The sequence below is a fragment of the Drosophila miranda genome, chromosome XR, assembly GCF_003369915.1.
Source record: "Drosophila miranda strain MSH22 chromosome XR, D.miranda_PacBio2.1, whole genome shotgun sequence".
NCBI lineage: Eukaryota > Metazoa > Arthropoda > Insecta > Diptera > Drosophilidae > Drosophila > Drosophila miranda.
Window position 1 is genome coordinate 31,302,184 of NC_046674.1, and position 16,215 is coordinate 31,318,398.

Genomic DNA, 16,215 nt, shown 5'->3' on the forward strand with positions numbered 1-16,215 from the left:
TTTTCTTGATTTTTGGCCCAAAAGTGGACAACGCTTCCGGCTCCTCTGGCAATTGTGTACCTTTTGTGTGCATGTTAAATATGTATTTACGAGTAATTCGTATAGTTTTAGTATTCCGCCTTTAGTTTACTTTCCATTTGGCTTATTTCTAGGTCTAATTGCTACTTCAAAATGTGTGGAGACTTTCCCCAAAATCAGCTTGATGTTAGTGTAAATACATTTACATATATCATATATAGGTAGTTATTATGGTTTAGTTATTATGGATTTCCCCGGAATCTGCTGTAATCCACATTTGTAAAAGAGAGAGAGATAGAGAGGGAGGGAGTAAGGGACATCCAAACTTTGGCTGGCACTCTAAGTTATGTATATACTCTCCCAGCTGGATCGTCGCTGCTATCTCCGTTATTGTAAAGCTCTCTTTTGGCTAACTTCCTATCAGCTATCACACCTTTGACCCTATTTACCCTAACTTTCTCGTGTACTTTTTGTCCCCAGCTGAACTTTACTTTTCCCTTTTATCACTCTGTCTCCCATCTCATATCCAACAACTAATATTCAAGAGAAAATAGTATAGTATACATTTATTCAAAATTAAAGCCCTCGCTCTCTTTCACAGAAGTTTACGCACGCTGAAAAAAAAAAACCGCAATGGACAGACAAATTTTACATGAATAAAATCATACCTATGTTTTTCTTTCCAGCTAACTTCTTATCGATATGTGAGTGCGCTTGTCTATGCTTAAATCTGTGTCTGCGCGTGCGCATACTGTGTGACTGCAACGAAAAGGATAGAAACAGCCCATAGCCATGGTAATGCTGCTGACACACGTTACATTTTCAACCAACTCACATGAAAATCCTTCGGCGGAAAACGTTTCGGGTAACAGTTCTGATAAGGAACTCGAAAAAGGTGGAATGCCGAAGTGTGTATGGGAATGTGTGGACAGAAGCTGCTTGACCAGAAGTTTGGTTGATTCTGTTTTTCTTTGTTTGCTAACTTTTTTTTCCAGTTCAAGGTTAACTTTCGATTGATTTTCATTTTAAGCTAATTACTTATGCGATTATAGTTCTTAGACTCCGTTAAATGTTGTTTTCTTCTAGGGTATTCGTTTTTTCTCTTCTGCGATATATGATTCTTTTTTTGTTTTTGGTTATAGTTTGACAATTCAGTTGGTTGCTTTTTTTTGTTTGTTAGCACACTTGTTTTCTTTAGGTTAGGTTGTCACTTTTTCGTATTGTTTTCGTATTTTGTATTTCTACTTTTTTTTAAGTATTATCGGTTACACTTGACAATTGCTTGGCTTAAGTGTTTCGGTATGGTGTTTTTCCTTGTTTTTTTCATAATTATGTACTGAATAATTTTTGGAAATGTTATGTATTTATATGCATCATTTAATCGAGAATAAGGTCTCGACGGTTTTTGGTGTTGGCTTTGCTTCACTTCCATGTTTGATTTACAATTTATTTTTTTGTGTTTGTCTCCATTTTCTAACATTCTCTTGGCAGTTTCTTTTTCATCTTAAGTGGTGTTTTCGTCGAGAAAGAAAGAGACAGGGTCACAGAAGGGGACACAGAAAGAGAGAGAGAGAGAGCGCAAGATAAAGTATGAAGAAAAGGGCTTCCAGGAGGAAAATGGGAAAGTTCTGTGAGAATTGTGATTTTAGAGGGAAAACAGAACGAAGCTCCTTTCAAAATCACGATGGGCACGTCGAGGTAACTAATATGTATAACAAATACTAATAAAAAATCTCCATAAACGAGAACACGCGACACAGTGGCAAGTAATAAATAAGTAACATCGCTTAAATACATACAAATACGAGTATGAGTACCTGACTGGAGTATGTATCAAGGTCCTTCCCCCCGCTAACTTTACGCCTCCAAATCGTGATCCAATCCAACATCTCACGCAACCTGAAAGCGTGGCCGTCCACGGAGTGTGTCTCAACGTTTTACGCCAAACAGATTCGGTATGGACTTGATCTTCTTTCGCGAGCAGTTCAAGTAGTCCTTGTACATGTCAGAGCGCAGGTAGCGCGAGTACGAGTCGCTCTTCATCAGGTGGTAAACATGTGAAGCGGCCACATCGAAACACCAGCGATTTGGGCCGTTCGGTGAGTTGACCGCCTCCCGGGCCAGTTCCACGGACTTTGAGTCCACATTTACTGGGCACGGGGCGTCGGGAGCGAGAAATTCCTGCCAGATCTTGTGTATGGCCTCTTTGATCTCCGACTGCGGCAGCGCCTTCATCTCTTGCACTGATTCCCAGAACCTGAACAGAAAAATAGCAGATGGCATTAGTTTGCATATCTAGCTTTGATATCTCTTTCGCTCACTTCAGATTTTCGCCGCTGTACTCCTTCTCCAAGAACTTGGTGAACTGATCACGTCCGATGGCATCGTTCAGCAGCTCCCGCAGACTGAAGGCCCAACGCTTTACGCGGCGAACAGGAACTTCTTTGCTGTAATGGAGAGATAGTACAAATCAGTAGTAATCATCAAGGGATCTAAGTGTTAGGCTGAAACCATGATGCCCAATTAAGTAGGATCTACCAGCGATACAAAATTCGAGACGAAAATTCATGTATTTACTATGTCCATTAATACATATAGATATAAATAAGTTTCACTTCTTTCATGCTGACATAATACTCCTCAGTGGATAAAAAAACGTGTCCATGAGAAAATTTTCTAGCAATGTGGACGTGGAAATTATTTGATTGGAAATACAAAACCAAACAAATTTTATTAATTGTGTGGCCGAACAGTTGGAAGGCCATTATTGAGAAATTCGCAATGATTTCCATAGAGAGTAAAATATAGTTTTGTTTTACGAAATAAGTTGGAAAGATTTAATTTTAAAATTTGATATTTTTTTCGTTTTTTCGAAGTAAGTATGGATTATATAAAACATACTATCCATGCAAATGTAAGCTTTGCTCTTAAACGATAAAACAGAAATAATAAAAAAACACATAGCAAACGGGGGACAGGGGGAGTAATAAAATTCTGTATATGCTAATCGAGAAGGAATTAAGTCCAGACTTATGTAGACATGACTACTTTGAAAATCAATTGGGAATCACGTACCTATTCTTCTCCGTATCCCACATTTCTGTGCTGTCCGTTTGCCAGGGATTGGGCAGCTCAGGAGAGGTTATAAAGTAATCGAACTCATTGTACTGATCGTAGTAGGCAACCAAACTGCGAACCACACAAATTCTGTATTAATCGAGCTGGGAAATGTGGGCCAGCACTTACGCCTCGGCCGCCTTGGACACTTTGATTGTGCGCCGCTCGAGCTTCTGTTTCCGCAGGGCAATGATGCGAGACAGCTGCTCAATTGGATTCTTGGCCACGGAGGCGCCGGAGGAACCAGTTCCATGGCTGGAGCCGCCTCGTCGATAAGCCTTCTTGATGTCGATCTCGGTTGTGTTGACGCACCCTGGCATGGGACGGTGCACGTCCCAAAAGGCGCGCTCTTGTGAGTCGAGCACCTTGCGCTCCAGCTTGTCCCGCTTCTTGGCCACTTTGCTCTGTGACTCGGCCTGTTGGGAGAATGTGAAGCATAAAGAGGGTCGTGGCTCAGTTCCTATTCGATACTTACCTGCATGAAGATGAACTCCCATTTCCGAGAGAACATCTTCTGCAACTTGGCCAGGTTCTCGGCTTCGTAGTCGGCCAATTCCAGGCGCGTTTTGTTCTGCATGGTGCGCTTGCATAGGTAGACCGCATAGTCTGTGTTTTCCGGCTCCCAGCAGTTCGAGGGCCAAAAGTAGGGCGTCTGAAATCTAGAGAATCATATTACGATACCTGTCGAAAAGCATGCTGTGAGCTTGGACCGCAAACCTGTAGAAGGTGCCGTCGTTCCTGACTGTCAGCGCATGATCGTCGATGGGAAAGATGTAGCCATGCGAGCTTAGCAGGTGGGCAAAGTGCAGGGCCTCCGTCACATCCTCCACATCGAAGTTTTTCAGTATCCATGCCACCAGATCCGCGCCCGTGAACACAGACGGAACCTTGCTCATGAATGCTTTCACAGTGCGCACGGCCACACCGGTCGACTCCGCCTGCATCTTCTCAATAATAGTTTCCATCTATAGAGGGAATATTATACATTCAGGTTATTATATCCAATAATTAATAGAAAAATCAATACAAAAATGTCAAATATATGGAATAAGTGTGACTACTCTCATTTGACAAAGAATTATCTGGAGAATACCCTTTCTAGGTGATATCCAGATCGGTATGGGCCACATCGACAGGAAACATCGACGCATCAGAAATTGTGTCTTAGCGAAAATTCTGTTCTTTTCCTCGTCATTACTATTGTTGAGATTAAGAATAAAGAATTAAGATTTCGCAGCCCCCACCTTTTTGTACACGAGTATGTTGGGTGCATCTTCGTTCTTATTACTGCGCTGGTGCTGTGACGACGACTGCATGACCACCGTAGACGGGGTCGCCTGCTGCTGCGACGATGTCGACGACGACGAAGACTGCTGATGATGATGATGATGGTGATGATTGCTGTTGACTGTCAGCAGGCCGCTAGACTTGCTAGCCGAGCTGCTGCTGACCCCCGCCGAGGTAGTGGTATCGCGGACATTCACCGTCTTGGCCGAGGGGGGTGGCGTGGCAGCCGCCGCCGAAGTGACCACCCCTCCCCCTCCGTTTACCGTTGCTCCTGCTTCTGCCGTAGTGGCGGCCGCGTTGCCTGAGCTGGTGGTGGCCACCACTTCCTGAATGTTGCAATTGCTGTTGCCATTGGCCAGAGCTTCTGGGGCAGGAGTGGTAATTGAAGTTTGAGTTGTAGCTTGAGCCGGAGCTGGTGTTGATATTGCAGCTGGGGCGCAGCTTTCTGCTGCGGCCGTGGCTGTGGCTGGTGGGGATGTTGGAAGTGGACTAGTGCTCTCCACGGCTGGGTGTTTTTCGGCGTTGCTCATGGCCAGGGTAGCATTGGTTGCTTGAGTTTTGTCTGCCTCCGAGTTCATTGTTACCATTGTACAACCAGCCTCAAGTCCTGGACTCGGCAAAGCTAAAGCTATTTATAATCGCCGTGCTGCGTGGGAGCCGGGTCACGTAGGTGGTGAAGTAAGGGCGACGGAGAGGCCGTGAGCTATTTTGGCCTCCTCGTTGTGTGCGTGACCTGTTCGTATCCGTGTGTGTGTGCGTGTGTGTGTCTGTTCATAAAGGGACACGGCGATCTATTTAGTTGCGGGGGCACTCCTTCCGAAGAAGTTCCACAAGTTCACCTGCTGCTCCTGGTGGTGCTGCCGGTCATTTCCTCGGATTGCTTTCCATCTTAACGAGATTTTTCCTCCGCCTTGTGCGAGGCTTCCGTTTTCTTCGTCGCTGACTCCGCTTTTCTGCTCCCTTTCTCACCGCTATTTGCAGAAATTTACTGGAGTTACGGCAAGACCCAGGTCCAAGCACACACACGCACACACACACGCACGCACACGAGCATACACTTCCGAAAGCGGGGCTCCGACTTGGGTTTTATTGTATTTGAGGGGATTGAATTGTTACTAGAATAGCATAGTAATATTCAGCAGTTTAATTTGCAATTTGCTGGGGACTCGCACTCCTGGGTTGAACTTCTGCCGTTTTCTGTTCTGCTGCTTCATTTGCTGTTGCTCCGCTATCCCGCTCTCATTTTCACTTGCAGAGTCTCTCTCGCTGCGACGCTCTTCCACACGCACATGCTCTCTCACTCTCTCAGCGTCTAGTTTAGCTTTCGGCCTGTAATCATTTTACGGCCCAAAGTCAATTCAAGTGCCTGTGGAGGTCCTTGTCAAGGGGGACCTCCCTCATCGATTTTTGTTCAAGCCTCCCCCATTTAACCTGCTCACTGGCTCCTGGCTCTCTCCCTTCCACTGCGCATGCACCGGACTTGTTTACATCGCTCAGCTGCTAGGGTTGCCAGATGTCCGTATATCTGATAGGAAGTAACGATGGCAATGACATTTGACATTTTAAATTTCAATTTGATTCGCTTTATTTCGATGATAAAATTTCTCGTCTACAAATTATTTGCTTTTATTACAATAAACAAAAAAAAGGTCGTACATCTAATTGTTTAAATTTTAACATATGGTATTTGCGTACGATTATTTATCATGTTTATTAGTTGCATACCGTGATTGTTGCAGCGTTTCTATTAACTTACAGTGACCTTAGTTGTTATGGCTTTTATACAAAATTTCGCATTGATTTTGAAAACATTCAAAGGGAAACAATAAATAGTACATATAGTGTATATGGTATAGCATGTGTGTATAAACAGGATTGAACAGAAAATTAAGGAAATCAAACAAAGAAAATGATCCGTTTTTTCTCCCTTAAACTAGGTTTTGTGTAATGCACGAATAACTTTCATCGATTATTTTGCGTACACTTCATCGTTATGTACATGTTGCTATATATACATATTTATGCATATATAGATATCTGTGTATCTTGCATATTAGCTAAAAGCCTTGAAGCGCACATCCAGTTTGGTTCGATGTGTAACCCTGTAAGCGATACGCGATACGTATATCGATGCTTGTCACAAATGAGGCGAGTGAACAGGCCTCAAATTATAATTTATCTTAAATGACCAGCTCTACATAATATATTTATTTATAATTGGTAGAATATAACTCGGGGAGCAAGTTTATAACGTTTGGAAGGGAAGAAATCGATGTAAACCATAAAAATCCCATGGTAATATTTGTAAGGAATGAACAACGTTAGTTCTTTCCTCATTTTCCATCACTAATTACTTGTGCCTCCCCATTGAAAGGAAGGCTATGGAGCCAGATCCGGGTATGCTGATGTTGTTGTATCGGAAAGAAGAAATGGGAACAAAGTACATAAGTGTAGCCTCAATGCCAGCTTTATGCATTGTGCAATATTGGCTCCACCTCAAATAAACGCGTCAGCTCCTGGTAGACGTGACGCGTAGCAAATACTTGTAAAACCACTGCCATCAGATCTGACGGACAAGGATGTACGCGTTGGATAAACAGATAAAACTGTCCCTACTTATCCCCTGACAAGGAATGTGCCACTGAAATACTTTGGTCGGAATGGAGAACTTTGAATACTTGGAAAAGAAGAATCGAAAATGAGGCAAAATCAGCATCAGCAATACTCCAATTTAATTTTGGGAAAAGCTGGGCTTAGTGTTGGATTGTCCTCCCCATAGATCACATTTTGACATTACGCCTATCAATGACATAGAAACCATCTTTATCTCCATCGTCTACTGCTGCTGCTGCTGTTGCTGTTGCTGTTGCTCAGTATACTGGGCACGTGGCTGCCGCGCCGGCTTCTCACGCTCCGACCAGAGCGGACCCCCCAGACCCTGGCCACTCTGGGCCTGGTAAGACAGAGGCGGTGGCGGTGGCGCTGCCAACTGAGCCTGAGGCACTAACTCCGCCTGGGGGTTAAACTGATTGTTGCTGTTGTAGTTGACCAAGATGTCACCGGCCAGGCTATGCCCAATGTTGACGGCCCTGTCCGGATAGGACTGCGCGTGGGGATGCACCTGAATGGGCTGCGACTGCTGCTGGGCCTGCTGGAGAGGATGTTGCGGCTTAGTGCGCCAGTGTTTGTGCTGGGCCACAGGTACCAGACGATAGAGAGGCTCTCCGGCCGGGGCACTTGGATAACTGGGCACGAAGTACGGTGGATAAGGGTGGAGGTGCGGATGAGGATGCGGATGCTTACTTCCTTGGCGCACGCGCTTGAACTGGGGCGGAGGACGCTGCCAGAACTGCAACGCACCTGTCTGAACAGGAACAGGAGCAGGAGGACGCAGATGGACTCCTCCCCTGACCTGATCGTCAACGTAGTGTGGCCCTGGGGTGCTGAAGATTTGGGGGTCGTAGACCTGCTGCTGCTGCTGCTTGCCCACTCTCAGTTGCCGTTCGGGTAGATAGGAGTCATCCGTGGTGTCCAGCTGAAGCTGCTGCTGTTGCTGCTGCTGCTGCTTTCCCACCCTCAGCTGTCGCTGGCGGGACGGGGGAGTCTGATATACGATGGCCTTGAAGGCATTCTGGTCTTGTTCGTCCGCACTGTAGTTAACCATGGGCAGGAAGGGCTGCTTGTCAAAGTCTGGTGCATGAAAGCGACCAGTTACGGTGGCTGCTCCTGTTGCTGGTGCTGCCGATATGAGGTTGCTCCTCAGAAGCTGCCCCAGGGCGGCATCGTACTCCGCATTTAGCTGAAGCTGGGCGGTCCGCGGCTTTGGAGTGATGTTCACAATATCTGTCACGTCGTTGGACGGACCGACCGATGCCTTGTAGTGAAGATGATGATGAAGGTGATGGCGCTTCGGCGATTTGGTGGGCAGAAAGTCCTCGATAACATTGGACTTGATCGACCCCGGCTGGCGCTTAGCCTCGAAGTACTCGTAGTAGATGGGGTTGGACTTTGAGAGCGGCGGATCCATATCCTGGGCCTTGCCCTCCGTGGAACTGGGCACAAACACAAGCTTGGCCTCGGGCCTGGGCGTGTAGTTAATGGGGTAGATGGGTATGGGAACCGCCACGGGCACTGGCACCCGCTCAACATACTTTGGAGAAGGGTGGTGCTGACGAGAATTCGGCAGGTAACTGATGGCATTGTATTTGGGCTTGTACGATGTCCTGAGCGGTAGTGGAGACGTAGGTGGACGTGGCGTGGTTGTGCTGGTGGTGGTTGTGGTGGTTGTGGTGGTGGTGCTCGTGGTGGAGATGGTGCTGCTTGTGGTGGGTCTGCGAGTGGTGGTCGTTAAATGGATGTCCAAGTGGCTGAAATGATCTGGCGGAGGGGGTAGGACAATCCCAGGAACTAGCGGACCCGGCGGCACCGGATTTGAGTAATTACTTTTGTACACAAAGCTATAGGCCGGCGGATAATAGAGTGAAGGGTCGTCCTCATCGAAATCGCTGCCATTCCCAGGCAGTTCTGCAGTATTCCCTGTCAGGGAGCCGTTGCCATGCAGCCCGTTTATCAGCCAGGGCCCCAACAGTGGAGGCGACGATCTCAGCAGGCCATTGCCCGGGGTCGTTTCATTGGGGTATAGCAGCCACTGGGCATAGGGCGCCGGATAGACGTAGGGGGGCGCAGTTGCCTTAGACGCTGTTGTCGCTCCCGCCCGGGAAGAAGGATGCGCCGTGTGGGCCGGGGTGGGAGCGTAGCCCTGGTTGGACGCCTGCTTGGGTAGGTCAGCGGATAGCGTTGCATTGCCAGGCGGCGGATGGAGGATCTCGAGTTTATTATCTCGGATAATCTGCAGCGGCCCGTGCGGCTCGAGCTGCACGGGAAAGGGAGGCGGAACCGCTGGATTTGCTGGCAGCTTAATTTGTCGCGGTGGCGCATCGTAATCGTCTATGGGAGGCCATTGGCCACCGCCGTGATCCTCATCCTCATTAAGGCTGCCTCCCTTGATCACGAGCAGGTGATCTTCAGAAAGCCAGATGTCTTGCTCGTTGAGTCCCCCGTAGTTACGTTCATTATCCAGCGGCACCTCGGAGTTTCGGGCATAGCTTAACACCCCTGGTCGCTTGGGTATGCGGCGAAATAGCTCCTTCTCGATCAGCCCGTACTTGCCATCCCTTACCTGGTCGGCCAGCGTCTTTTTCGCGTCCTCCTTGAGCGGCTTCTTTGCCGGCGCCTCGGCTTCCTTCCCCGACCCCGCACTCAGCCGAAGGATCCCGTTGTCCCAGTTGTCGAAGTCATCTGCCTCATTCAGCAACGCCTCGTCATCGTCGTTGTCGTTGTCATCAAGGTATGGGTGGGATGGTGATATTGATGGGGATGGTGGCGGTGTTGGATACGGCTTGGCGAGACGATAGCTGCTGCTTGCCTTGCCAGTGCCCCGCGACGTTGGTTGGTTGCCCCGCGACGTGGGTGTGGATTTGGCTGTGGTCGTTGTTGGCAGGGAAGTGGAGGCCGAGTGTGAGCTATTGGCACTCACCGCCGACACCTCGTAGGTGGAATGTCCCTGCGCATTTTGTATGTGTCCAGCCACTAATCTCTGGATCATGCGCGGCCTGTCAACGAATGGAAATCGGTGAAAAATATTTGTCATAAAATTAAAACAATTAACGGCACCCCAAGTGGGCCGACGTCTGAAAGCAATATAAAAGGGAAACGAAATAGCTATGGAAGGATATATTCGGCGGGACGAGTTGACAAATAATGAAACATTATCATATTAGGGCTCATGTTTGTGGGACATGTGCACTACTCTTATTAGTGGTTCAATCCTACGATGTCTAACTATAAACTATCTAAAAGCAGGGATCTCAAAAACTCTCTTTCTTAATGATTTATTACCAAGTTCCCTAGAATTAAATATATCCTTGTATTGATATGATATGAGATCTATCGTATATCCATTCTATAGGGTACGATATGATCATGTACTCAGACTCACGTTTTTAACGCGCCGCCTCGAGAAGCCAAACTAGATGTGGATGCGAAATCGGAAGTGGCAGTATTGGCGATGTGGACAGAAGGAATGGCACTGCTGGGTAGAGCTTGCGGCTGGCCCCAACTGCGGCTGATGCTGTTGCTGCTGCCACCGAATTCGCTGACGCTGCTCAGCGCGGGCGTGTCGCGGGGCTGACGCGCACCTCTCCCGCTTCCCCGGTCCCGCAGAGTCCTCGCCGAAGGGGCGACTGTTGTAGTTGTTGTCGTTGTGGTAGTGAAGCGGCGACGCTGCTGCTGCTGCTTATTGTCTGATGTTTGTGGCAAGGGCGGGCTGGTGGTGGTGGTGGTGCTGCTGCTGCGGCTCAGACTCCGACTGCGGCTCGAGAACAACTGGATTTCAATTGATTGCGTAGTGGGCGGACGGCGCTGTCGGGGCGCCCGCAGCGTTGGCACTTCGGTGCTAGTTGTGGATGCTGCTGCTTTTCCTCTGCCCCGCTGCCGCGTTGCTGCTGTTACCGTTGTCATAGCTGCCGCCGCCAGAAGAGTTATCACTATCAAGTGCAAGGTTAACGATGCCATCTGTAGTCGAAAAGAATTAGAATTGGATAAACGAAAGCACCTACTAGAAGTGATGGTAATAGCTGTAGTTGCTGTAATACTCGTCATAAGTATAGGGTGAGAAATATGTGGCGACATATTGCAACTTTCTGCTTAAGGTTATTTTGGAAATACAGTTGATCTTCCATAAGTCGAACCACTATTATTCAAAGAAAGCGCTCGAATAATGGAGACATCGACTTACAGAGTTGAAGGTAATTTCAGTTCGAAATGTATAAAATTCCTACGGACGTTCCAGGTATGGAAGTTCAACTGTAGTTCTTTAGTTCTTTACACACATACATACATGTACATACACTGCTCGTCAATAGATCGCATCTATTCTTGCATACAAATTTTAATTATAACTTTTTTATTGTTAAAGAATTGAATAAAGTTATTAATGATTCTTCAAGTATGTTATTCGAAAAAGTAGAGAAATTTTTTAAAATAATGTTTTTTAAACAGTTTCTTAAAGCTGTGTTAAATAAGGTACTTTTTTCTTGGTCATTAGACGCACTAAAATTAATTAATTTTTTGAAAGAAAAGAAACTTATCTTAAAATTTAATTTTTAGATATTGTAAATCTTAGATTTATCAAAAAAGAAACAGAATAGTTTCAGTAATGAGTACTGCCTCCCTTGTTCGAAATAACTTCATATATCCAGTCCTTCATAAAATGGTACAGGGAGTCTACGTACAGTGGGCTGCAAAAGTGAGTACATACTCAGAATCACTGACTTTCGCCTCCCATAACAGGCAAACGAATAAAGCCAAAGAATAGACAATATCCCAACCCGTATTAAAAAAGTAATATCTAATATGGGTCTAAGCACAAAATGTTAATATTATGATTTACTTTAATTTTTATGAAAAAGTGCAAAACCGAGTACATGCGAGTTCTTTTGGTTTTTTACTTTTCATTCTTTGAAAAATTTTTACTCGTTCTTGTAATTATTGCTTATTTGTTAAGAATACAAGTATTTATATGGGGAACAAATTTGGTTTGTTTGGCTTTATTCGTTTGCCTGTTATGGGAGGCGAAAGTCAGTGATTATGAGTATGTACTCACTTTTGCACCCCACTGTAGCTTAGGGAAATCTCGCTCCAGGCGAGATTCCTTATCTTCGTATTTCTTTCCTCCGTCGTATACTTTCCGCGCAAGACAACCCCATACATTTTCAATAACGTTAAGACCTGGAGAATATGGTGGCCATGTCATGATATTAATGTTTTGACTGGCAATAAACGACTTCACTACTCGAGCGTTATGAATCCGGGCATTATCTTGTTGGAAAATCCATGGGATTGGTCCGAAGAGATCATTTAACTTTGGAAATACGGATTCCAGCAGTGTTTTAAAGCGCTCACCGTTCATTTTCTGATCTATAAAAATTAAATCCATTGTACCATAAAAAGTGATGGCACCCCACACCATGACTCCACCTTCTACAGCTACAGCTTATCTTTTCGCATCTTTTGTATCCAGACTTCTGTGATATGTCACTGTTACAAGTGTATTTCAAAACTTCGCCCCGCCCCTTTCCGCCCCCTAAAAGGGACGAAAATCAGTGGCATCCACAATTTTGAATATTCGGAATAATTAAAAACGCACAATCATAGAGAATGACCATATGTACCACAACGTTCCCCCTAGTTATATCCGATACTCAAAATGAGTATTGGGGTATACTTATTAGATTTGTGGTGAAAATGAATGTGTGTAACGTCCAGAAGGAATCGTTTCCGACCCCATAAAGTATATATATTCTTGAACAGCATCAATAGCCGAGTCGATTGAGCCCTGTCTGTCTGTCCGTCTGTCCGTCCGTCTGTCCGTCCCTATTAGCGCCTAGTGCTCAAAGACTATAAGAGCTAGAGTAACGATATTTTGGATTCAGATTTCTGTAATATGTCACTGCTACAAGAATATTTCAAAACTTCGCCCCGCCCACTTCCGCCCCCACAAAGGACGAAAATCTGTGGCATCCACAATTTTAAAGATACGAGAAAACCAAAAACGGGAAATCGTAGAGAATAACCATATCTTTTAGACTGCAGAATCTGAATTAGATCGTTTTATTATTATAGCCAGCATCAAGAAAACAATTTCATTTATTCTCGCCCTGTCTCTCTCTAACACACACGTAGCATAGCCGGCTTTGCTTAGAGTAAAACATTAGCGCCTAGATCTCAGAGACTATAAAAGCTAGAGCAACCAAATTTGGTATCCACACGGCCAAGCGGTCCTGAAAGGCGGCAAGGTGAGGATCGGCTGGACCATATGTAGGATCCGGGAAAGAGATGGACTCCCAAGGTGCTACCGATGCCTGGAACCCGGGCATATCGCACGGAACTGCCAGAGTACAGTGGACAGGAGTGGCTGCTGCATCAAATGCGGGGAGAAAGGGCACAAAGTTGCCGAATGCAAAAAAGAGCCTGCGTGCTTCATCTGCTCAGCAGCTGGAAAGAAGGAGGTCACGCACCAGGCAGGCACTAAAAACTGCCCAGCCACGCGAAGCGAGGTCGGCAAAACAAGGACGACATGCAGTTGATTCCACTCAACCTGAATCACTGCAGGACCGCACAGGATCTCCTGACGCAGACGGTGCGCGGACGCACATGAAGGCGCCTGCGACCAGAGCATGCTACCGAGAGGGACGTTCCCGAAGCACAAGGATCCAGTTTTCTGGTGAAGCGAAGCGATTGCGGTTCTCCGTAGAACCTGCCACCGGGCCAGAAGGCTGCTCCAGCGAGCCAGAGGCACACCGCGCTTGGCCCGATGCAGCGAGACCTACAAAGCGGCGAGGAAGGATCTGAAGACCGCCATAAGGAACAGCAAAAGGGAATGCTTCCTTAAGCTGTGTGATGCCGCCGAAGAGGACCCCTGGGGAGGCGCGTACAGGATGGTGGTGAAGAGGCTGAACGCGGGCAGCAAAGCCCCAACAGATCCAGAGGCACTGGAGGGAATAGTCAGCGCACTGTTTCCTCGAGGACGGCAGATCCCTAGCTCCCTGCGGTTCGAGCTTAGCCCGAGCGACATCTGCGAGGTTACGGAAGCCGAGGTGTTGCAGGCAGGCAGAAACCTGATACCTAGGAAGGCTCCGGGTCCGGATGCGATCCCCAACAGCGCGCTGAAGCTGGCACTTCTTCTACTCCCGAGGGAAGTTGCGGGCCTTTTCAACAAATGCCTCCAGGAGGGGACGTTCCCCGAGAGGTGGAAAAGGCAACGGCTGCTACTATTAACCAAGCCGGGCAAGCCGCCAGGGGTGGCCTCTTCCTACAGGCCCATCTGCCTTCTGGACTCCATGGGAAAGGTCTTCGAAAGGGTGATCGGTGCGAGGCTGAGCGCAGCCATCGAAGCAGCAGGCGGTCTCTCCCAGAACCAATACGGGTTCAGGAAAGGGAGGTCGACGCTGGACGCCATCTTGAGGGTCGTACAAACGGCGGAGGAAGCCATTGCTGGGACTAGGTGGAGAGGCGGAACAAAGATCTATTGTCTGGTGGTGACACTGGACATAAGGAACGCCTTCAACTCGGCCGACTGGACCCGGACGCTGGAGGCACTGAGGTCCTTCAACATCCCGGGCTACCTACTGAATATAGCGCGCAGCTATTTCAGCAATAGGGTGCTGACAATAGACACATGTCAGGGCTCTAGGGCATACGAAGTCTCAGCCGGAGTCCCGCAGGGCTCCGTTTTGGGACCTCTGCTCTGGAACGCCATGTACGACGGGGTCCTACGGCTCCCGATGCCAGCCAACACTAACCTGGTGGGTTTCGCTTACGACGTCGCAATAGTGGCGGTAGCGAAGGAACTTGCCGCAGTGGAGGAGCTTGCCAACGTCGCCATACAAGCCGTTGAGGCGTGGCTAGCCGCCGCCGGGCTGGAGCTGGCAGCCCAAAAAACGGAGGCGGTCCTGATATCCAGCCGTAAAGTGGTCGAGACCGCCAGAGTGCAGATTGGTGGGACCGCGATCCAATCGCAGAGGTCCATCAAGTACCTAGGAGTCCTTATCGACACGCGCCTGTCATTCAAAGAGCATCTGGAATACGTCCACACGAAGGCCGGTGGGACCGCGGGAGCGCTATCCAGGATGCTGCTAAGCACCAGAGGCCCAAAGCAGGCAACGAGGAAACTGCTGACGAGCGTCGTGACGTCGCAGATGCACTACGCCGCACCGGTGTGGGCAGAAGCCGCGAAGGTGAGGAGCTACATGCGAGGAGTGGAGGCAACGTACAGACTGTGCGCCATTAGGATCGCGTGCTCGTTCCGGACCATCTCAGACGAAGCTGTGTTAGTCATTGCCGGGCAAGTTCCGCTCAGGGAGCTGATAAGGGAGAGGAAGGAGATCCATGATGCCATGATGGACAGTGCAGCCGAGGTACGCTCCAAAGCAGAAATTAAGGACGCCGCCAGAAGGACCAGCATAGACAGATGGCAGACTCGATGGGACCACTCACCCAAAGGCCGATGGACCCACACCCTCATCCCAAGCATAGCATGCTGGGTTGAAAGGAAGCACGGCCAGGTGGAATTCTACCTTACCCAGGCACTGAGCGGACATGGCTGCTTCCGCGGCTACCTCAAGCGCTTCGGCCACGAGACAGAGGACTGGTGCCCCGAGTGTGGCACAGGCATAGAGGAGGACGCTCGCCACGTCCTCTTCGACTGCCACAGGTTTGACCTCGAGCGTCAGACATTGGAGACAGCAGCAGGGTCTAGGGTCAGCACCGAGACTCTGGTGCTGCTGATGCTGGCAGACCCGAAGGTGTGGGAAGCGGCCGCGGAGTTCGCCTCTAGCGTGATGCGAACGCTTAGGTCCTTGGAGAGAAGGCGGAAGGAGCAGACGGAGTAGGTGTCCACGCCACTGCGAAGCAATGCTTTGCGGCAGTACCGCAGTCCGCGGGGCCCCTAGTCCCAACAGTACTCTTGTCCGTTAAATTAAGTTAAATATAAATTGTATAGTATATATTAATAATAATATAATATAATAATATAATAATATAATATTATAGAGCAAATAAATAAGTATATGAATAAAAAAAAAAAAAAAAACATCGCCACGCCCACCTGACAGTTTGTTGCCCATTGTTGACGGCGTGAAAGTTGCCTTGCCACGAGAAGTCGGGCGAAGTCTTTGTTTACCTTTGTGATCTGATCTGACTTTTGGCCTCCATCACCAGTCGGCAAGTGTCCGG

At 47.8% G+C, this 16,215-nt stretch overlaps 2 protein-coding genes across 3 annotated transcripts in view; both read right to left on the reverse strand.

Moving 5' to 3' along the window:
- Positions 1-569: 569 nt before the first annotated feature.
- LOC108151682 (regulator of G-protein signaling 7) lies at positions 570-5,897 on the reverse strand. Of its 2 annotated transcripts, XR_004471404.1 has the most exons (8): positions 4,380-5,897; positions 3,853-4,100; positions 3,611-3,794; positions 3,265-3,551; positions 3,094-3,207; positions 2,340-2,465; positions 854-2,275; positions 570-777 (listed from the first exon to the last, which is right to left on the reverse strand). XR_004471404.1 is itself a non-coding variant. In XM_017280426.2 (7 exons), the coding sequence occupies exons 1-7, from the start codon at positions 5,007-5,009 to the stop codon at positions 1,948-1,950; spliced, it is 1,917 nt and encodes a 638-aa protein (XP_017135915.1). In that variant the 5' UTR covers positions 5,010-5,897; the 3' UTR covers positions 570-1,947. The 2 variants fall into 2 exon arrangements, 1 of the variants encoding a protein (XP_017135915.1); XM_017280426.2 differs by having other exon boundaries at positions 570-2,275.
- Positions 5,898-5,978: 81 nt separating this feature from the next.
- Positions 5,979-16,215, reverse strand: part of LOC108151681 (mucin-5AC) — a 43,049-nt gene continuing 32,812 nt past the window's right edge. Inside the window, exons 4-5 of the mRNA XM_017280424.2 lie at positions 10,421-10,995; positions 5,979-10,034 (exon numbers count right to left, since the gene is read on the reverse strand). Of these exons, the coding sequence (XP_017135913.1) occupies positions 7,259-10,034; positions 10,421-10,995 (3,351 nt within the window). The 3' untranslated portion in view covers positions 5,979-7,258. The remainder of the gene's footprint in view (positions 10,035-10,420; positions 10,996-16,215) is intronic.

What these genes read in the sequence shown, in the direction of transcription:
- LOC108151682 (XM_017280426.2), bottom strand. Translation starts at nt 5,009, where the DNA reads ATGGTAACAATGAACTCGGAGGCAGACAAAACTCAAGCAACCAATGCT. An exon ending in ACATACTCGTGTACAAAAAG is followed by an intron (nt 4,101 to 4,379) that starts GTGGGGGCTGCG and finishes TTCCCTCTATAG; the next exon opens with ATGGAAACTATTATTGAGAA. An exon ending in TACAGCGGCGAAAATCTGAA is followed by an intron (nt 2,276 to 2,339) that starts GTGAGCGAAAGA and finishes TTTTCTGTTCAG; the next exon opens with GTTCTGGGAATCAGTGCAAG.